The sequence below is a fragment of the Coniosporium apollinis genome (assembly GCF_000281105.1).
Source record: "Coniosporium apollinis CBS 100218 chromosome Unknown supercont1.18, whole genome shotgun sequence".
Taxonomy (NCBI): Eukaryota; Fungi; Ascomycota; class Dothideomycetes; genus Coniosporium; species Coniosporium apollinis.
This window is the reverse complement of record NW_006913280.1, coordinates 364,779-385,570: the sequence shown is the minus strand read 5'-3', so window position 1 is coordinate 385,570 and position 20,792 is coordinate 364,779. Positions and strand designations below refer to the sequence as shown.

Here is a 20,792-nt window from a genome sequence, read left to right as displayed (position 1 = left end):
CCGGATATCAAATTACAGTATTTTGTTGCAGCCTCAATACAGTACACCATGAACGCCGACCTTCCAACCGACGAGACTGCCAACATGCCGTCTCTGCCCACTTCTCTTCCAACCTCTACCGCCATGGACCAACCACCCACGCCGCCCTCTGCCACCCCCGCCAAGACCCCCAAAGCCCAGCTTTCGAAAGGCATGTCCCACCTGCACGGCTTCGTCACCATCGCCGAAACCCTATCCGCCACAAACTCAACAGTCCAATCCACCGAGACCGCCAGCGCCGTCCTCTCCCCCCTCCGCACTTCCTCCTCCCGCTCCCACGACCCAAGCAACAACCTCAAGCGCAGCGACCCCTTCCAATTCGGCTCGCGGTACCTTGAAGAAGGCGACAACATCTTTGAGTTCAACGCCTGGGACCACGTCGAGGTCGACTCCGCCTACGCGTCCTTTTCGGAAGAGCAGTTCGAGAAGCAGCGGCAGTCGCCCGTGAGCGACTGGGACAAGAAGCGGTTCAATGAGAAGCCCGAGAAGTGGTGGGATCTGTTCTACGCGCAGAACACGGCGAATTTCTTCAAGAATCGCAAGTGGCTGCAGCAGGAGTTCCCGGTGCTGGCGGAGGTGACGAGGGAGGGAGGGCCGGAGACGGTGTTGCTTGAGGTCGGTGCGGGGGCGGGGAATACGGCGTTTCCGATCCTCAAGCTGAATAAGAATGAGCGGCTCAAGATCCACGCTTGCGACTTCTCGAAGAAGGCGGTTGGGCTAATTAGGGAGAACGAGGCGTACGATGAGCGATACATCCGAGCGGATGTCTGGGATGTAGCGGCCACAGGACCCGAGAGTCTGCCGCCGGGACTGCAAGAGGAAAGCGTTGACATCGTGATGATGATATTCATCTTCTCGGCTTTGGCGCCCGAGCAATGGGAACAGGCGGTGCGCAACATCTGGAAGGTCCTGAAGCCCGGAGGAACGATGCTCTTTAGGGATTATGGAAAGGGTGATCTGGCGCAGGTCAGGTTCAAGAAAGGCCGGTACATGGGCGAGAACTTCTATGTGCGGGGGGACGGAACGAGAGTGTACTTCTTTGAAAGGGAAGAGCTGGAAAGGATTTGGGGAGGGAAGGAGCTAGGAGGTCTTGATCAAAGGGCCGTGAAGGGTAGTGATGATGGCGCAAACAGCACTGACAACACCACCGAAATCACAGACAAGGTCAAAGACCTCAAGCTCAGTAGCACAGACTTGATCCAGCAGACCAAAGAAGCGATTGCGGACGAATGTTCCAGAGACCCGGATGGGGGTTTTGAGCGGCCAGCTTTCGAGATCGTCGACTTTGGCGTCGACAGGCGGATGTTGGTGAACCGCCAACGCAAGCTCAAGATGTACCGGTGCTGGATGCAAGCCATTTTCCGGAAACCACTACAGGATGACGGAAACAATGAAGTTGCTGGAACTAATGGTGTTAATCATGCCAATGGGGAAGCACCGTAATGCAGACGTAGCATTGGTTCGATGGATTCTTTAATCTTAAGCTGGGTCTCAAAGAAGACAGGTGTCGCAATGTTGCAAGAGCTTTGGAGAGACGACGAGTGCTAGTTCTTTGTGAAAAGACGCGCCGACATTCCAAGGATGACTCTACGCGCCAGTAGCTCGAGCATTGTTCTCGACTGGACCACCAGGGATCGCCGTACAGAGACTTGCAGGAGTGCGTCAATATCCAGCTGTACTTTCAACATGTCTGTCCTGGAAAGGAAGGACAACACGCTCGAGTTGTTTTCGTCTTCCACGACACTTGCGAAGCGGCCAACAGCTACCAGCAGCCCACCGTCTTTGGGAATTGTATGTGCGGCGCTACTGACATATGCTGTATCAGCCGTAACGCCAGGTCGATTTAGGAATCGTCAGGCTATCTTACAGCCGGCGGGATGTGTGAGCAACGCGTGGTGGCCGGAGGCTACCAGATTCCGGTGATAGAAGTCGGGAGAAGTCTGCTACTTCCACAAGGTATAGCCGCGGTTGGTCTGCTCCTTAAGTCTCTCCGACCTTTGGCCTACAAATAGCTGTATACTGCCAGGTCTTTTCGTACTACATAGATGCTAGAGAATCCGCCTACGGCAGTTACCAGAGCGCTTATAATGAACAACTAGCTGATGACGCTATCCAATGCTTTCATGATCGCCTCATTTCGCACTCTACATCCACCTTTACCGCCACCGTTTTTTACACATCCTTTCTCAAGCGCATGAGCAACAGTGTCAAGCTTCTCCTCTGTCGTTGCAAATCGCATAAGCATTTCGTATGCCCGATTACATTCTACTCCATCGGACTCATCCTGAGCCTCTTCGCCTCTGGCAACTTCCACCGGCAGCTGGGTAATATCCGCGCCTGGATTGGCCTTGAGTTGTGTAAGGAGTTTACATGGAGCATACGGTATAGCAGAAGGTGCCTGATCGACGGAAGCTTCTTCCGCTGGGTTCCGCTGGTTACCGTTGCTCGCGTCGCATCTGGTTGATGCCGGAGACGGATCCAATAGTTCCCTTCCCGTCGCATCGGGCCCTTTCACAGTAAGTGGTGCGGGAGATCCTTGACATGACGACGGATCCGTGTCAATCCTTGTTGCATCCGAGGGATTTGTGAGTGGAGAGATATGTGTCGACATCGAAGGTGTAACCAGACTCGCCTCTCCCCATTCTGGCTCCGCGCAAACCGAAGTACTGCCATGGTTGCCTAATGCCTTCTGTACCCAAGCGTCCACAGTAACGTCGTCTACGCCCTGCTGGCGAAGCAGAAGCCTCAAGCCAACGTTCTCTTGTGCCACTCTTCGCGCCGATAGCTGGACCTCTTTGGTCGCTTGAATGCCTTGCAGCCGGTACTCATCCAACTTCCGTTCCAGATCAGCGACATACTCCTTCTGTCTTGACCTATGCTTGCGTTTGTTTTCCCTCAACCGGGTGGCCCGTTCGGGGTCCTACAGAAGTAGATATAGTCAGCGACTGAGCGGACTTGACGGTTTCGTGAGGACTTGTATATATGGATTCGTATGAGGCATACCGATTTCGCTTGCGCAGAGCGCATCCTTCTGACCTTGGTACTAATTTGCTGGGAGTGACAGGACCAGCCTTCATGACAGAAGGCCTCGCTGCTGCATTGTTAAGTCACGAAACATGCCGGCAACAATATCGATATCATCGTAACTTAGCCAAATGAACCTTGTGCCATGAGGTGGCTATCCCGGCCGATGGCGGTCCAGCCGCCTTGACGTGCTCGACTAGTCGATCCATGTCCGCATGAATGGCCAATCATCTGTCGCCTGTCCGTCCCATCGTCCTTCAACCCGCCTCAAGACACTGCACCAAAGTTGTGGTTAAGAAGCCGCATCTTTCAGATGTGCAAAATGACGATCCAACCTGGTCAGGATCTGAAGAGACGGCTCCGAGAACTTCGACGCTGTATCAGTTATCCCGATGGCTACGGTTAACAATCAAGCGGATTCCATATCGAAGCACAATGCCCATGAGCCAGTGGTAACCTCTACGACTCCCAGTCCGGATATCGAGTCACAGGAATCAACGACCAAACAGGAAGCCACCGCAATATCAGAGCCCTCTCGTAACGATGCGGACCTGGAGGACAACTCTAACGTCCCTCGGCTCTCGATCCCTAAACTCTTCTGGTTCTTCTTCTACAACTTCGGCCTTTTCGCCTGGGGAGGCCCTGTTGCGCAGATTGCCATGATCAAAGAGCAACTCGTTGTTCAAGAAAAATGGATTACTCTAGCACGATTCCAGCGTGTCTTCTCCGTCTACCAGATCCTTCCCGGCCCTGAAGCAGCGGAGCTTTGCATGTTCTTTGGGTGTCTTTCCGCAGGGAGATTAGGCGGCATTGTTGCTGGCCTCGCCTTCATACTCCCTGGCTTCATCTTGATGCTCATAGCAAGCTATGTCTACTCCCTGGCTGGGCTTGACAACGTGTATGTCAACGCGTCTTTCAGGGCTCTGCAACCGATCGTGGGCGCAATGGTAGGCGTTCGCTGTACATAAGACTTCATGGATTCAGTGATTGATCAAACTACAGATCCTACGAGCAACACACAAGATAGCCGATCACTCGGTGATGAAACCGAAGACTCGCAAAGTGGATCCTTTCCTCATTATCGCAGCTGTTTGTACAGCAATCAACAGTGCACTCCGCATTAACATGTAAGTGCACCACACTATAAGGCTATTGTGTGTCTTGATGTATTAACGTCCCGTAGTTTCATTTCGCTCGGGCTTTACGGCGTGATATACGTCTTCATCTCTCGACGCTGGTGGATTCCCGCTGGGATCCTCTTCGTGCTTCAATATGTCGCCTACGCGCTTTACGTTATCTTCCGGGGCGTCCCATCTCCCGTCTCCCTCGCTCTCGGAATAGCAAAGACGCCTTCCCTCATCAACCTCTTCGTCCTTGGTCTTGTAGCCGGAAGCCTCTCGTTCGGCGGAGCATACACGGCTATACCGTTTGTCCAAGTTGAGGCAGTCCTGAAAGGCGGCTGGTTACCTCAGAGCGTGTTCATTGACTGTATCGCAATCGGGAACATCCTGCCTGCACCGCTGGTAATCTTTGCAACCTTTGTGGGCTTCCAAGGTGGACTTCGGGAAGGAGGATTGGGAACGGCATTTGCAGGCGCAGTTATCATTACGTTAGGGATGTTCTTCCCTTGTTTCGTGTTTACCATTGCCGGCCATAGCCTGCTTGAGAAGTTGGTCCGCAACAAGGTACGTCCGTGCTGGCTTCTCCGCCAAACCATGGGTAGTACGGTCATTAACCTTCTTCGAGTTTCTCTCCGCTTTCTTTGACGGCCTATGCGGTGCCGTCGTCGGCGTCATAGCCATCATAGCAGCACAATTCCTCAAGTCCAGCGTTGAAGGCGCCGCCGGAAAGACAGACGAGATAGCCAGCGAGGCCTATAATCGGATTTCGCAAAGCGGACCCGCCGCAGTTTTGTATCTTCTGGCGTTGGCAGCGCTATACAAGTTCACCAACAAGTATACTCCGCTGCTGTTGTTAGTGTTTGGGGCGGTCGCGGGCCAGTTCATCTTCGTCTCATATGACGCGTAGCGTCTTTGTGGCGAATTCACATACGGAAAACCTCTAGCGAAGTACGTGGACATGTACAATCGATCTGAGGATGTTTCAAGACTTAGACAGCGCTGCGGACGCCAATCTTTGAGTAATATTAAACGAGCGCGAACTCGCTCCAAGTAGAGGGGCTAGCTCTGGTTATAGGACGTGACGTTGTTTGAATAGTGGTTTGGCTCTCTGTTCTATCGGTTCAGACGAAATGCGTTCAGCGTGCCAACGTTTCTTAACCGGTGGAATCAGTGATGCATCTATCCCTGTCTCTTTGCCAGCTTGACTTGTAGCACACCGTCCAGCGTATCCTGCGCCGCATCCTGGATCAAGCCGGCACACCCCTCTACGACAACCGTCGCATCTGCCCCAAGGAGTTGTTCGATGGCTTCTCCTACCTTGCCCTCCAACATCTGGTCCGCCATAACCCCCAAGCCTCCTTCCGATAGCCTGTTCTTCCAGTCCGCTGCCAGCTTTCGTATCCGAGCATGTGTGTCCTGAACGATTCCCATGATCCGCTGGATTGCCTCTTTCGGGATCTTGCCTTTCAGCTTGTGCGACTTCTGCTTTGCGCATTGAAGCAGCGAATCACAGAGCTTCCAACAGGCAAGTAGTACATCCAAGTGGAGGAACATGGGTTGCAGCTCATGGCAGACGGGCAACAAGCCATGAGAAGTTGAGTACTGGCCGGATACGTAGGCTTCTCGGAGCTTGTTGAGCCATGTTTCAAGTCTCTGCAAATCGGAGTTGAGATTCTCCGCTATCTGATTAAACAGGTCAGTATCAAACAAGCGTACAAACAACGGAGTGCAGCACATCGGGATGTGATACTGTTAAGATCAAGGTGGGCGAGATAATAGAAGCCCTTCGAGATGAAAAGGCGGAGAAGGACTGGGCGCACTCACCTCCTTGACTGTGCCTTGTGGAGCAAGTTCTTCGCTAAGCGTATTCATACCTATGGGTGCAAGCAACGCCCAACCCAAACTGGCCTCCCACTCTGCAGTTGTAAGCTCAGACTTTTGGCTCTCGGTAGCGTTAGAGATGATGGAGGGCTGAGGCCGGCACCGTGGCAGTGCCCGGTTTATGATTGAATGAACATCTTCGGCGAAAAGGCAGGAAGCGAGCCAAAAGTTGCCAGGCTTAGGCCCATTCTGGATGTAGTGCTCGAAGCGAGGACCTGTAGAGCATTCGAAGTTGGGGAATGAGCTGAAATCTCGGTTGTCTTTGAGGTCGACCAGTTTGCCCTCAACCAGATCTTGCTCAAGTCCATCTGTTAATACAAATAGCGCATTAGCTGGAATCTACAGGAAGCAGGCACCCCCAATCTGACTTCCGAGAGCAAAAGGTCTCAGAGTAGAAGGATCATCGTGAAAAGGCTGCCTTCGCGGCTTCGGGAAGACAAGTCTTCGCTGAGATGTTGTTCGACGCCAACAACTATCCAGCCAAAGACTACTCGTGCAGCCATTGCAAGGATCCATACGTCATGGCCGCACTAAAGTGGCTCGGCAGGCTTGGGAACAATCCAATGCGTATAAGGCAATACTTACTCAAGGTTCCTAAGCTATCTTCAATGACAGGCTCGCCTCTGAGTCGCCCAATGCGTTGTCTTTCTATGTCGGTTGAGCGTTTTTGGAAGCTCATGATAAAACGGTTCCGTAGGTCATCCAGTTCCAGCAGTTTCTCGTATTCTTTGTTGTCAAGACCCTCGCTGAAAAATCTGACTAGCTTAGCCTGGGAGTTTGTGTAGAAATGAACAACTTGTAGAAGGCTTTCGTCAGGGTCCCAGTTGTTCAATTTGTGCGCTGTGAAAGGATGCTGAGATGCGATCCGTGTAAACAGAACATGTCCAAGGGTGTCGTGGAGAAACTCCTTGATCGCGAGGCTTGAATAGTTAGTATAGGCCATTGAGTTAAGTCCGAGGTAAACCAGTAGGCGAACAAAGAGCAAGGAGGCGTAGGTATCTTGATGCTGTTTAGACTGCCGCTGAAGAAGTAGCACAGCTTGAAGTAAATATCGTTCCGAAAAGATGCCTGATGCCTCAGAGGAAGAATGATGTAGGCGAACTAGAGCCATCACAGCTAACAAACTTGCGTGAACAGCTCCTTCGGCGTTAGATACTGCACATACATTTGACAGTCTCACACAGTTGGATGCAAACGCTTCCAGCCGGTCCTTCTCGGGGTTCTGCGCCGTAGATATGCTCAAGAGATAGTCGATCTTCAGGACGTTGAGCTCCATCGCGGACCATTTCTTGAATTCGGACTCGTTTTCTGTGGACTGGCCTGCATCACGCGCTACTTGAGTGGCAAAGTCCCGGAATTCTACTCGGCCAGCACGACTCAAGGTCTCAAGGAGAACGCGAAGGTCGTCGAAACAAGAGCTTAAATGACCGTATAACCGTAGGTAAGCTTTGCAAGCTCCGAGAAGCTGCGAATTATCGGCGCTAGCCGAAGCCTCAGTTGCCATTGCTAATAGGGCGAGGCGTATGCGAGAGGCGCTGGAATCGTAATATTGCTTGATGAGGGATTCTGTACGCTGGGAGATCCTACAGAGATGTCAGTTACGCAAGGGATTGGGTATTTTCCGTGTCGGGAGACTGGGGTTGCCACCACATGGACTCTCTTTGTAAGCCTAGCTCAGCGGCTAGACGAAGCCCCAAACCCGAAGCGGGATTACGGGTTGAGAGATGCCAGGTAAAGTCTGATGGGGCCGCAGCATAATCGGTGGGATACTTGAAGCGCTTCTTTTGAGCAACTTGCTAGCGGGGCGGCATGGCTTACGTTACGTCTTCATCTTTCAAGCCCGAAGTAGCTTCAAGTAGGCACTCCCATACCAGCCAATCCGCCGCAAAGAACTCATAATGCGCATGGTCAGAATTTGGATTGGCCTGAAGAGCTTCGGTTATGATGTGCGAGCAGTAATTCCATAGCCTCTCCCACAGCTTCTGTTCTCTGAGGGTCCGCAGTTTGACGCTGACGAATTCCCATCGGTATTTGACAAGAGAAGATCCAACACCGACGTTCGCGTCCTCAAGCACAGCTAGGAGCTGCTCTTGACGGCCCTGCCTGCGGTAAATCTCAACCAGAAGGCTCAGCTCTCGCAGCGTGGATAGCGTCCCCGGAGATCCCTACAGGCACTCAGTCGATACACCTCGGACCTGGTAGCTCAGGGCTTACCGAGCCGGTAGAGCCTTTTGCGACGGCTTGCTCGAGCGCCTTGTAGGCTAATGTTCTGTTAAGTCCGGACGTGGGCTGATCGAGGTCCTTTTCCGCAGCTAGCTGGGTAGCTGCAATGTATGCGTACAACCACTTGGAGTCGTCGGGATACAGTCTTCGGAGCTTGAGCATGGCCTGTGGATCGTGTTAACGCTTACCTAGGTAGGAAGGGACTACCATCGTTGAAAGGCGGAAAGGCTGCACTGCAGAATTGACAGGGCTAGTCTCCTATAGCTACCATGGCACCGGTCGAGATGTAGACGGATATAGTAGATTTGCAGTAAAAATGTAGCCGTGGAGCGATCGGTGCGAAAGGAGTGTGACGGAATCAACAAGAGCAGTGCCACTAACCCGCTGCGCGTCTCCCCATCTTCCATGCGAAGCACCTCTCACGAAAAGTATATCATAAACAGCTCTACCGAATTGCCTTCCCCCAGCAGCGGCGGCGCTATCAAAAAGCCCGCCAACATCCGGACCTGCGGTGACACAATGCGCTTCAGAACAGCAGTTTTCCAGCACGTAAACGCGGTCGAGAATATTGAGATCCGTAATTGGAGGCTGCCAGCTGCAAATTTTACGCAACAGCGTTTCACATTCGGACACTCGAAGTGTCTGCAAAAGTATCGATGCTTTCCATACCTTCACACTATATGAGTATGGCTTTGCTGCTCAAGGGAACGGTGAGCTTACAACGAACGATGGATCTTTTGGCTTTTTCTGGATCCTCTTTTCGCACTCCTTCAATGCTGCGCGGTAGTTGCTACCGTAGGTGGCGTTAAGCTCGTCAACTTTATCCATGCTCAAGAGGACATCAACAGAAGAGCGGTTTGATATCGAGACATCACTGGATCCGAAAGTTCTACATATCAGCGGTGTTTTGAAATGATGTAGCTAAAACCGGCTTAAGGGCTTGGCGACCTTCAGCCAATCAACGGCAGAAAGAGCATTCATGTTTTAGGTATGCTCTAAGGTGTCTTCACAGCCTAGAACTAACAATGACGCCCGTCTCAATCAAACCGAACCGCGCTTGAGAAGTTCAACACACTTTCGCCTGGAAGCGTCCAGTTATGCTCCGTCCCGGTGCCAGATCCATTAAACCAGTCCACTGCATCCGGGCCGCTGCACGAACTCGAACCTTTCACGCCACGAAAGCTGACTTCATCGCGTGTGGCCTAGATGAGAGACTTGTCACCAGCAAGGTGTCCATCATGATCTGCGAACTTAATGAAGGCTATGTAATGTTCCCACCGGAAGCTGGCCGTGCCCTCCAAAGTGGCAGCTCCCTCGAAGCTGGCGCTGCTCGCAAGTCCAGCCTTTTGTCCGCCAGCGGCTCCATATGTAGAGTCATTCCAGAGAGATGTGCCCTGAGCTCCTTCCGCGATACTCAGCACTTCGCCCAAGGTAAGATGGCTGCCATCTGCATGTTCTCAGGCCACTGCTGAGCCTTTCAACTCCAGAATCATCACCTGGCTATCCTAGGCTCGTGATCTCTCAACAGCTTCCCCGCCAATCCCCCTCCAATGTGAGTCCAGCGACACTGTACCTTTCTGGCTTGACGCATTCAATTGCTCTGGACGGAACGCTTGATGATACCTCGCCCGTGTTTACGTACTCAGGCACCGGCTTCTAACCTGCCTTAGCGAGATTTGAAGAACTCGAAAGTACTCAAGGCCTGGAACTCGGCCCCGCACTGAAGAAACTAGAGGAAACTGAGAGGCTAGGAAGACGGAGAAGCTGAAGAACAGTTAGCTATGAGGAGACCAAATAGTCCACCGGACGCAGAAAGGGTAATGTCGCGATTGACATCACAAAGGCGAACTGCAGTGCTAGAGAGATTTGAACGGGGTGTTCTCCGTGTATTGCGACCAACATTGTGTCTGAAGGAGATGAACCACAACTCTATGATCGGAAAAGTGGTCAATGCAATCGACATAGATTGGGACTCGGCACACTTGAGATGGTTATGTGCTCTAGCACTCACTCTCAAACCAATCTACCCTCACAGCCCATTGGACTCTAAAGCTGTCCGAACGTCTGACAGACCGCCTCACTTTTGCTAGGGCTTGTCCTCCAGTATCGAACATCTTCCCCAGAACATCAAGAATGCCTTGTTAACGCCACAGTGCCACCCCACATGCTTCTCATCCGGCCATGCCAGTGGCGTCCTTTATGAGAACCATGACTTTCCCTCTTTCCGCTTCGCCTCCCTCCGGTCCTCCAGCTATAATCCCACGTCAACCATCGTGTCCTCGTTCCGGGATTAAGCTCCGCTGCAACACCCCAAGGGTGGCAAACCTACCCACTGCTTCTTGCAATCCCGGTACGCCCTGTTTGTCCCAATATCAGCCCACCCGCACATCGCTCCACCATCCCGCGTCATCTCGCAGCGGCAGCGCCACCAACTCCGATACCGTGTCGGTGGTCCCGAAGCGTGACACGGCGTGTAGGGTGAGCTCACTGGAAGTAATCTGAGCACATATCGCGATCGCCGCCGTTGCGGTGCAGACATCTCATGCTGCGCGCCGCAGCCTCCTGGCATGGGTCGAAGTACTGGCTGTACTGCTTGCTTTGGCGGCGTCAGTCGACGGCGCGGAGGGGGCGCAAGCGGTGGGGCGGAGGGGAGAGACAGCGGGAAGCTTACCCATCGAATTGGCTTGCGGCCTTCTCGGTCCAAGGCGATTCGGTGGCTTCTTCTTTGGACATGGTGAGGTGCTGTGTTGCGGAGGAGAGCTTCGAGGTTGGCTGCAGATCCCGTCATGCAGCCGGCGGCGGCTTCGGCGTTTTACCGGGGAGGCGTATCGATTGCTAGCCGTTCCGCAGCGCTTGTTTTCTGGCACCTGCCGATATCTCTCCGCGTACTTTCCTATCAACGACGTCAAACGGTTGATACTGATACGGGTACTTGAGTAACGCAGCTGTGGGTAATTACACCGCATCACTGCCAGTCTTCCAAGCTGTAGACAGCAGCAGCGCCACAGTGTGTGTTACTGTTGCGTCTGTGTTGGCGTTTCGGGGATCAAGTGAATGGCTGGACCTGAAGCCAGAACCGTACTTGTTGAGAAGCAGATAAAGGCGTTTACATAGGATGACTACACAGGCAACTTCTTTTGTCTCAACCATGGATGCAGAAGGATGTTAAGAAACAATGTTATCGAGCTGCTCGTCACTGGACGCGCAGGTCAGACACGACGCTTGCGAGGAGTATGTTGAGTCTCAAATGCAAGATGTGATAAGAGAAACTGGGAGGATTCGATAAGCCAGGACACAAAGTTCATTTGGTGATGACCGTTGATGCGGCACGCAAGTCGTGACGATGCAAAGCTCCCAAATAGGTCAACAATTCCCTATATCCCAGACTATCACGATCTTCAACGTCAGGGCATCAGCATGCTCCGTTAGTGGTAATGCCATCAGGTAAAGGTCAAACACTGGCTTCGACATCTGGTTTACTAAATCTTAGAGTTTGAGGGCCATCGCGAAGGTCTTCATCCAATTGCGAGTCCTGTGTGTATGACCGTATGACCGCGGGTACCGGTGGTTGTTTTACGACGCCATGACCGACGCGAGCCGCCCGGTGGAGAGTCCGACAGGCCGTTGCGCTCCGACGCAATGGGTTCAACTGCGATCTGAGGCTTGAACTAATAGCTGCAGGTGTATGATGAGCTGTTGCGCCAAGCTGTGTCGATGTCGTCCTGGAAAAGCAGTGGTTTGCATTCAATATGGAATTCGTGGACATGCAGCTTGATATCCCAATAGGATTTGAAAGTTCCCGGTATCGTAGAACCTAGACAGGTTACGGCCTACAAATATGAAGTGAAAGTGTCCAATGGCAGTATTCGGAGGGGTCAGACCTCCGTGCGATAAGATAAGGCCTACATGCAGCGGTAGGTGCTGATGTCTGGACGGCATGCGTGTTGCGGAGCTACTCCACAACAACCGAAACGACAACTTAGTCGGCCAGTCGCGACGTCCGTATCGTCTGAAAGCGGAAGTAGACGGGGTAATGAGTGGCGACACTAGCTTTTGTAGTGGCGCTCGAGGGACCGAGGCGGATCCATCGAATCGCTCGCGCCGTTCATTCGTAATCGCACGATGCGGTACCCCGGAAACAGCAAAGAGAAGTGGAGCAGGGGGATGGTCGAAGCATATAAGATCGCTTCGTCTTCCAGTCTTCGACATTGCAACCAGAGGAATCTGTTACAAGCGCTCGATTAGCTTTGTGCGTCTCGGACCTATAAACTCACCTTTAAAATATCGGAAAGGGCAATGTACGTTTCTATGTAATCACATCAACCATGCTCTTGCCCTTTATGTTTGCTGTCGACTGTGGGTCTAGACTACGCCTTGGGAAGGCGCCAGGTGTACGCCTTGGTATTGCGCAAGCATGCTCTTTGTCTTTCACCACTCGCCTCATCAAACTGCAAGCTCGTGCAGCAATGTTCCCCACTTTTCTTCTGCTGCTCTGTCACATTTTGTGAGAAGCTCTCAGGATGAGGTTGACGAAGTTCTTTTCCTCCAGGGCGACAGCAGCGGTCCAGACGGTGCCAGCCATGCCTCGGCCAATATTCAGGCCTATAGTCGAGAACGTAATGCCGAGCCAAGGCAACATGACTTCGGCATTCGATCCAGCGAAGCACCTTGCATTCACTCCGCCCTCGCAGATCATCAAGATGAAGGACCTCGGTTTCTCGGAAACCGTAGGTGTCTCCCCAGTCGCAGTCTCTGAGCCTTTCCAGATGTTCTCGTCGGAGGCGATACAACAGATGCGAGCAGAGATCCTCAAGCCGGAGGTCATGGAGCAGTGCAACTACCGCAGCAACATCGCAGCCTGCCAGTTGCGAGGGTATTCGAGCAGGTAAGTGCGTTCTTGTACAGGTACCACTAGTCTCTGTAAGCCTCTACAGCTTAGAACCACTTAGACCTAACCAACTCTCTTACAGATACGCACCATTCATTCACGACGCTTGGACCCACCCAGATACACTGGCTATTGTCTCAAAGATTGCCGGTGTAGACCTTGTACCTGTCATGAACTTTGAGATTGGCCATATAAATATCTCTGTCAAAACAGAAGAGCAATCCAAGAGTGAGCTTGCTGCGATTGCAAGGCAAAAGCGTCTTTTTGCGGACGACGAAGGCATTGCAGGATGCCCTTGGGAGGACGACAGGCCTGTCGTTGGCTGGCACACCGACAGCTATCCTTTCGTGTGTGTGCTGATGCTGAGCGACTGCACGAATATGGTTGGTGGAGAGACCGCACTCCAGACAGGCTATGGTGACATTCTCAAAGTCCGGGGACCGCAGATGGTGAGTAGAGTATCGTTCAATGGCGGAGTGACTGTACTCTGACCAGAGCATCCAGGGCTGTGCAGTTGTTCTCCAGGTAAGATCGCAAGCATTTACACAGTTAGAGAGACTAACCGAGACAGGGGCGTTACATTACACACCAAGCGTTGCGGGCTCTGGGGGCACAGGAGCGCATCACAATGTAAGAAACGTCAAGCGTTTCCAGGCCATGGGCTAATCATTCGTAGGGTGACATCGTTCCGTCCTCGTTCGGCGCACATTGCGGATGACACTGTGTTGACCTCAGTGAGGCCGATCTCTGATCTCTCGGAGCTGTATTACGAGTTTGGCGAGTATCGTATGGAAATCCTGGAGGAGCGCCTTCGAGCGAAGCTGAAACACCTGCGAGAACGGCGGCAAGCCGGCAAGAAGCTGGATACGAAGGACTTCAAGAAATTCCTTGCGGAGCAGGAGGCTTTCCTCAAACACATGAACAACGAGATGTTAGAAGAGGAGAAGGTCGCGGTCGGTTACATAGACGAGATTGTGGTCCCCGAGGTCAAGGTTGGGGAAGAGCTTCAGACAGGCCGTTCAGTCAAGAGGGCCCGGAACGAATGATGACAAGGATGGCGGGTTTTCTGGTTGTTGTACGACATCTTTTTAGACCGTATGCTGGTTGAGATGGCTTTGGCGCTTTGGGGTTGGAGTTGCGTTCGTTTGTCGCGTTGGACTATTGGGATGACCGAGCGTACCCTCACGTAAGCGCGGGAGGATATGAACGATGATGAGTTGCGCTGGGCTTTTACGCAAACAAAGACAGAATCATACACCACATTGTCCTCAGGAGGTGAAGCGATAATAGATAGGTTTTATACATCCGATTCGAACGCTCATGCTAAAGCTGCGTGCTGAGACATAAATACTTGATGGATAAGACATAGAAGATTTCGGAGCGGTGAGCCGAACGGCAAAAAAATAATCTTACAACTCTCGTCAAGCTTCTGGAAGGTCGGAGTCTTCCACGTTCGTATACCTCGTGAGCTGAGGAGGTGTGTAGTTCCTGAAACATTGTGGAAGACACGAGATGACAGATGACAGGCCGCCCGGTGTCGTGCGTCAGGGTGTCTGTAGATCCACACTCCCGCAGTTACTCTAACGAGGAGTTTACAGAGTCCTGTCCCGTGAGAGCTTTGGGATTGTGGTGATTCGGATGAGGGGGTCTATAGCCCATGGTGCGCTTCAAGCAGTGAGCTACTGCTGCGGTCGGTGGAATGTTGCCATAATGCTCTCGAGGGACGCAGAAGATCTAGATGCTGGTCCGCCAGTTGGGGCACCAAGGCGGCTATGGGGGTCCTGGAAGTTGAGGAGTGCAGGTGGGTGCAGAGTTGGAGCTCTGGAGGCGAAAAGGGCGGTTGAGGCTGAGCGAGGTCCCTGGATTGTGCTTAGTAAGCGCTTGGCTGCTGCACGCCGGGATTATCTGGTATATTCAGCCGGGCTGCTTCACGCCTGTGGTTCAAGGAAAGTGACCAACGACTGCGGGTTCGCTCGCCCCGGCAAGCGACAGTTCTTCAAAACCCTCTTCACTCATCTGCTGCTTTCTCGTCCGTAAAATCTCGCCATGGACTCACGACCCTCGCCTTCGCCAGCTCCATCCTCGCGAAACGTGCGCCAAAAGCACACCCACGAACGCGCTGCTTCTCCTTCGAGTTCTATACTATCTACCGCCAGGCAACCTAACAATATGCCACCAGCGCAGTTCCCAGCAGGTCTCGCCTCCTCGACTGTGGGCGGTGCTTCGAGACGTTCTCCACGCCACCCACGTAAGGCTACTGAGAAGAACACCGGCCGCTCCTCAAGCAAAAACAGCTCTAAGCCCAAGGCTACGAGGAGAGTAGAAGACTCGCCTAAGGAAGATGCAAGCGGAGATGTGCGTAGCGGCAACCTCCATTCTCTACGTCTTGTGTTCCAACAAATGACTGACTGTCATAGTAGCTTCTAAAGGCTGTCCAGTCTGACTTCGATGCTCTCCGAACCCTGGTTACCTGCAAAATTTGCGACAGGCTGCTGTACGAGCCTTACATCATCTCATGTGGCCACACATACTGCTATAGCGTAGGGCTCTCCCCTTTATCCACGAGCGAACCTTGCTTACCGCAACGCTAGTGCTTGTGCCAGTGGTTCGTCAGCAACAGAACCAAGAAGACATGTCCGGATTGCCGAGCCGTAGTCAAACAAGCACCAGCCCCCGCGTATCTTGTGTGTTCAACCTCCAGCTCATACGTCAGACCTTTGCTAACTTCGTTGCAGATCCGGGAAATGACCCTAGTCTTCATCAACAGAGCCGAGCTCTTACCTCTCGGAGAAACTCTTGAACAGCACGTGCAGTGGCAAAAGGAAGAGTCAGAAATAGTTCAACACGACAAGACCAACGCCGACAGCAAAACCGGAGGTTTATTCAGAGGGTGCTTCAAACACCGCCCTGAGACCCCTCGCGCCATCCGGGACGAGGGGGATGGCGTAGACCGCTGCCCATTTTGCATGTACGAGCTGGAAGGTGGAGCATGCATACGATGTGAGCTGCAGTTTGGGGAAAGTGGTAGCCTGACATTCGGCGAAAGTTTCGGCGGGTTTAGCGACATGGATGAAACATCTGAGCACGGATTGTCCAGCGAAGACCTAGACGCAGAACTCGAGATGGACGATGGCGATATCGATCTGGGCCTTGAAGTTTACGCCGACGGTGCATATGACGCCTGGCACGACGAAATGGCAGATGATGAACACTCTTTCGCCGTCAGGAGATGGCTGCAGAATGGTGGAACTGCACGACCGCCTGCTGGCTTTGGTACCGGTCCTCGGCGCCGGGCCGCGCATAGTGCGGCGGGCAGTAGGCGACGGTCATACACCGCCAGTTTTATTTCTGGGATTGACGAGGACTCGGAGGTTGGCACTTCTGAAGAAGAGGAAGAGGATGGGGATATCGATACACGACCGCCTTCTCGCCCTGCCCAGTATCGGCGCCGGGGCCCGCATGACGCGGCGGGCAGTAGGCGACGGCCATACCCCGCCAGTCTTGTTTCTGACATGCACGAGGACTCGGAGATTGGCACTCTTGAACAAGAGGAAGAGGAAGAGGATGACGACGATGTTGAAGATTCATCCATGAACGATTTCATCAATGACGAGGACAGCGACGTGGAATCTCACAGCAATGCTCCAACGCCTTCAGGCGTCCAGCAGTCGCAAGGTCCGCAACGGCAGCAGCGCAGGCCGCGACGCGTCGTAGACTCGGATACGTCGTCCGATGGCTCCGACGACGATGACGAACGAGCGGACGAAGACGAAGAACCACTACCAAGCGGTCGGCGACGATATCAGATATTGTCTCAACGCGGCCAGCGACCGAATCAGCGACCTAGTATTGCCCCTTCTGTTTCCACCGATGTTGCATCCTCGGAGCACGACCTTGACGAAGAAGATGCCGAATTACTATATCAAGCAGGGTGGTCGCCGCTTGGCCACAGAGAGCAGGATGGAATGGAGGAAGATAATGATGACAGCGATGGGGGAAGCACGACCGTTGGGTGGGAGCCGACCGCGATCTCCAATGAACGATCTCGAACTGCTGGTTCTCTAACGTCTCGTACAGGTAGACGTTTCGTCCCCATTCAACCACCTTCTCGAGCGGGTGATGCACATTCCCTCGACGGATCTGGTGGCTTGCGACGGAGGAGACCCGCCCTCTCAAATACGCCTACGGTCAGCTACGACGATGATGAGGTCGACGACAACGACTCGGGAATGGACGTGGAGGACAGCAGTGATTTGGGCGGCGCTTCGTCAAGCAGTCGTTCATCAGCAGTGCGATTGCGTGGCAATATTGTACCTACAAATCATTCAACACCGTCCAATACTGTCGAATCTTCTCTAGATGACACCAGTGACGCAGACACGGACGGCGCAAACTATACTTCTGCTCAATCTCATCAGCGCCGTCAGTCGTGGTGGTCAAGGCAGCAGGATTATGACCGACGCATTAGCGAGCTGCTTGTTCGACGCCAGTCTGAAAACTATAGGATGCGAAACCATATGCCTTCATTATCAGATATCAACTCTGTGGCTCGTCAAATCCAGGAATCGCGAAATTCTTTCTCACTAAATACGCCGCTCAACGTTGGGGCTCGACAGTTGAGACAGCAACTGGGGGAACAGTCATCCCTGGCAACGTTACGGCAACGAGTTTCACAGCGCGCTCTTCACCAACAGTCTTCTCAAACAAATGTAAGGGACGGTACTGCTCAGCCCTCGAACGTCCACGCCCAAGTACCGTCTATCGATATTCAATCGCAGCCATCGCACGGCCGCGTGCAACCTCTGTCTTCTAGTCGAACACTATCGGCTCAGGCCCGTCCATCGCCCCTTCAGCGTCCAGCTGCCATTCAAGCATCAACATCTAGCACAACCATTCCTCCCTACCTATTGCCTCCGTTCTCGAGGGAAGGTAGGCAGCGATGGGTGGCTGAGAGGGAGGAGGTGGCTGCGAGGAGCGTCTTTATGCCTCCGTTCCGTGAATGACGGACTTAGGTGCTCCACGGAGATTACCTCATAGAAGGGCCAGCCAAGTAGCTGGAACAACCTCGAGCGGCCACGTTTCTTCGCGCTCTACAGCTCTACCAGAACCCCGGCCATCAACTTTGCAGAATAGTCGAACCGCCGAAGTACCCATTGATCCTTCTCTCAATGCCTTGATAGGCCAGGATTCTGGGGTCCGTCGCTGACACGCGTATTGCTTCCGAGTCTTACCGCCCCAAATACGTAGTCGAAGGTCTCCAGCGCCGCTCATATGGCGATGCTTAGCTGGTTGCCTATCAGTATTGCTTTCATTACTTTGGCACATGCGAATATTGAAGTACAAGTATACTCTACCGCCAATCACGCATAACGGCATCATGAGATCTTGTGATGGGATGCCAAAGACAATTTCGGTTGTTGGTGCATGGAACAGGCGTTGCGCTCTTTGCATCTTAGCATTAGCATTAGCATGAGTTTCCGCAGCTAGCATAGATGAGCGTTCAAAAGGGCGCTGATGTACAAGCAATACGAGTACGATTCGACGTTGCTCCGACATGATAATCTCGTGACCGGCTCAGAGTCACCAATTCATCCGTTACGGACGTGGTTGTTGTCGCTGATGAATGGAAGATCTCGGTCTGGGGCCCCACATGCGGACTAGTGAAGAATACGGACCTCGGCAGAATAATCGCATATACAACAGTATCCTCCCGCGCCCTGGATTCTAGGAGATTATAGAGACCAATTGTTAGAGTAGCAGGAAAACATCATGCCCAACCCGAAGATCACCTTCTATGTCGATATCGTCAGCCCTTTTGCGTATCTGGCGTTCTACGCTTTGAATGTACGTATTGACCGAGTTTACACACCCCCAAACGTCAATAGATCTGCTCACTCTTCCAACACCAAACATGTTCGTCTTCTCGCACCATTGGTTGGTCTAGCGTTTGTCCTGCCTGTTTCATTCACTCGATCATTGCATCCATTTTCGTTATGGTTCTTTTTCTAGGCAGCTGGCCGTTCGAAAACGATCAGCTATATGGATGGACTTCTTTCCTGCCGTAAACCTAGGGGCTGTGTTTGGCCGGATGCCGCAGATACTCGGATCCCTAAGCTTCTAGCGATACTGCTCGCATCCTGTTAACGCTTTATCCAGAACTTTCCAGTCTTCGCCCAGTGCGAGATAACGTACATCCCTATCTTCCTCGGCGGCGTGATGAAGGCATGCGGCAACACGCCACCGCTCCGGATCAAAAGTAAGTACCATTGACCCTCTTCCTTTAGCTATCGCCCTCACCATGGCTATTCATCACTTCTCAATCTACGCTTGTGCAGACCCTTTTACCACACCGTTTTAACGCCCATGGTATCCCACATCAAGCTAACACAAGGTGCAACCAGACAAGGCTGAATGGGTTGGCCGCGAACGCGACCGCTGGGCTAAGAAGTTCAACATCCCGATCATGGAGGGAGTGCCTGAAGGGTTTCCGGTTAATACCATTACTGTAAGTGCCCGTTCCTCCACTCCTTCCCGCCCCAGTTCCCTTCCCATGTCTATACCGTTTTCCCGTCCCTTCCATGCCGCCAGTTTCATCCGCACTTCCCCTTCTCTGCCCGTCCTCCTCCATCCCGCACTCTCTCGCTCCTTAGCCCCACCTCTCCCGCCCACCATACCCTCCCAACCGCAAAGAACCACACTCTAACCCACCCCCAGCCCCAGCGCGCCCTCTCCCTAATAGCCGCCCACAACCCCACCGCCCTCCGCTCTGCCATTGCCGCCTGCTACGACACCTTCTGGGTCCGCGGCAAACCGATCCAAGACCCGGCTATCCTAGCCGCCGCGCTCGCGTCAGTGCTAGGTCAATCGCAGGCCCAAGAGGTGATGAACGAGGTCGGCAGCCAGGAAGCCCGGAACCTGCTGAGCGAGAACACGGAAGAGGCGCTTAGGGAGGGCGCGTTTGGGCTGCCGTGGATCGTTGGTGCGTTGCTCCGTGCTCAGCGGCCCCTTGGACGGAGTGAAGACTGACTACGTGCTGGGATAGCGACGAACCCCGCCGGCGAGAAAGAGGCCTTCTGGGGGTTTGATCACCTCGCGCAGGTGGTCGACCATCTGGGGCTTGAGCGGCCGAGGGAAGGGCCGTGGAGGGCGTTGTTGTAGGAGGGAGTGGAGAGCGGTGTCTCCAATACGTGGGGCAGATGGTTGTGGGTCCCAGGCTGGAGAGATGATGCTGGCAATCTCGTACATCGCATAGGCAAATCAGAGGGTCGAGAGGCCTGATCGACACACATGCAAGGCTTGCGATGTACTTCCGATGCACAGTGGTACTCTAAGAAGCTTCAGGGGACCAACCGATGCCCAGGGATGTGTATGCATATCTTATGTCCTATGCCATGCTAGGGTCCTCTATCGATGCTCATCATTCCTTCATCCTCCCACTGCATCTCAAAAAACCCTAACCAAGATGCTCATACTCGCAATGCCCCACGCTAAGAACAACCTCATGCTAACTTCGTATTCGCATCCTTATCCCTCACGTCCCACCCCTCATCCCTCCCCAGACTCCATCACTCCTCTCACTCTTTCCCCCGCCAATGCTACGAATGCAGCTCTACTTG

At 53.1% G+C, this 20,792-nt stretch overlaps 8 protein-coding genes across 8 annotated transcripts; 5 read left to right on the top strand and 3 right to left on the bottom strand.

Moving 5' to 3' along the window:
- Positions 1-48: 48 nt before the first annotated feature.
- Positions 49-1,482, top strand: W97_04263 (uncharacterized protein; the record flags this gene model as incomplete). Its single annotated transcript, XM_007782155.1, has 1 exon — positions 49-1,482. The coding sequence occupies one exon, from the start codon at positions 49-51 to the stop codon at positions 1,480-1,482; it is 1,434 nt and encodes a 477-aa protein (XP_007780345.1).
- A 652-nt stretch (positions 1,483-2,134) lies between these two features.
- Positions 2,135-3,066, bottom strand: W97_04262 (uncharacterized protein; the record flags this gene model as incomplete). Its single annotated transcript, XM_007782154.1, has 2 exons — positions 2,135-2,959; positions 3,043-3,066. 2 exons carry the CDS (start codon positions 3,064-3,066, stop codon positions 2,135-2,137), a joined length of 849 nt encoding a protein of 282 aa, XP_007780344.1.
- Positions 3,067-3,455: 389 nt separating this feature from the next.
- On the top strand, positions 3,456-5,091 carry W97_04261 (uncharacterized protein; the record flags this gene model as incomplete). The annotated part of the gene is made up of 4 exons (XM_007782153.1): positions 3,456-4,010; positions 4,066-4,190; positions 4,247-4,748; positions 4,810-5,091. The coding sequence occupies 4 exons, from the start codon at positions 3,456-3,458 to the stop codon at positions 5,089-5,091; spliced, it is 1,464 nt and encodes a 487-aa protein (XP_007780343.1).
- A 272-nt stretch (positions 5,092-5,363) lies between these two features.
- On the bottom strand, positions 5,364-8,450 carry W97_04260 (uncharacterized protein; the record flags this gene model as incomplete). Its single annotated transcript, XM_007782152.1, has 7 exons — positions 5,364-5,867; positions 6,009-6,373; positions 6,651-6,985; positions 7,042-7,166; positions 7,231-7,648; positions 7,884-8,230; positions 8,280-8,450. 7 exons carry the CDS (start codon positions 8,448-8,450, stop codon positions 5,364-5,366), a joined length of 2,265 nt encoding a protein of 754 aa, XP_007780342.1.
- A 2,035-nt stretch (positions 8,451-10,485) lies between these two features.
- Positions 10,486-11,021, bottom strand: W97_04259 (uncharacterized protein; the record flags this gene model as incomplete). Its single annotated transcript, XM_007782151.1, has 4 exons — positions 10,486-10,539; positions 10,618-10,645; positions 10,777-10,884; positions 10,960-11,021. 4 exons carry the CDS (start codon positions 11,019-11,021, stop codon positions 10,486-10,488), a joined length of 252 nt encoding a protein of 83 aa, XP_007780341.1.
- A 1,904-nt stretch (positions 11,022-12,925) lies between these two features.
- W97_04258 (uncharacterized protein) lies at positions 12,926-14,222 on the top strand (the record flags this gene model as incomplete). The annotated part of the gene is made up of 5 exons (XM_007782150.1): positions 12,926-13,173; positions 13,259-13,625; positions 13,681-13,701; positions 13,748-13,806; positions 13,853-14,222. 5 exons carry the CDS (start codon positions 12,926-12,928, stop codon positions 14,220-14,222), a joined length of 1,065 nt encoding a protein of 354 aa, XP_007780340.1.
- A 1,123-nt stretch (positions 14,223-15,345) lies between these two features.
- W97_04257 (uncharacterized protein) lies at positions 15,346-18,179 on the top strand (the record flags this gene model as incomplete). The annotated part of the gene is made up of 4 exons (XM_007782149.1): positions 15,346-15,531; positions 15,597-15,716; positions 15,768-15,860; positions 15,912-18,179. 4 exons carry the CDS (start codon positions 15,346-15,348, stop codon positions 18,177-18,179), a joined length of 2,667 nt encoding a protein of 888 aa, XP_007780339.1.
- Positions 18,180-18,945: 766 nt separating this feature from the next.
- Positions 18,946-20,334, top strand: W97_04256 (uncharacterized protein; the record flags this gene model as incomplete). Its single annotated transcript, XM_007782148.1, has 5 exons — positions 18,946-19,020; positions 19,333-19,432; positions 19,578-19,681; positions 19,891-20,155; positions 20,219-20,334. 5 exons carry the CDS (start codon positions 18,946-18,948, stop codon positions 20,332-20,334), a joined length of 660 nt encoding a protein of 219 aa, XP_007780338.1.
- Between the last annotated feature and the right edge of the window lie 458 nt (positions 20,335-20,792).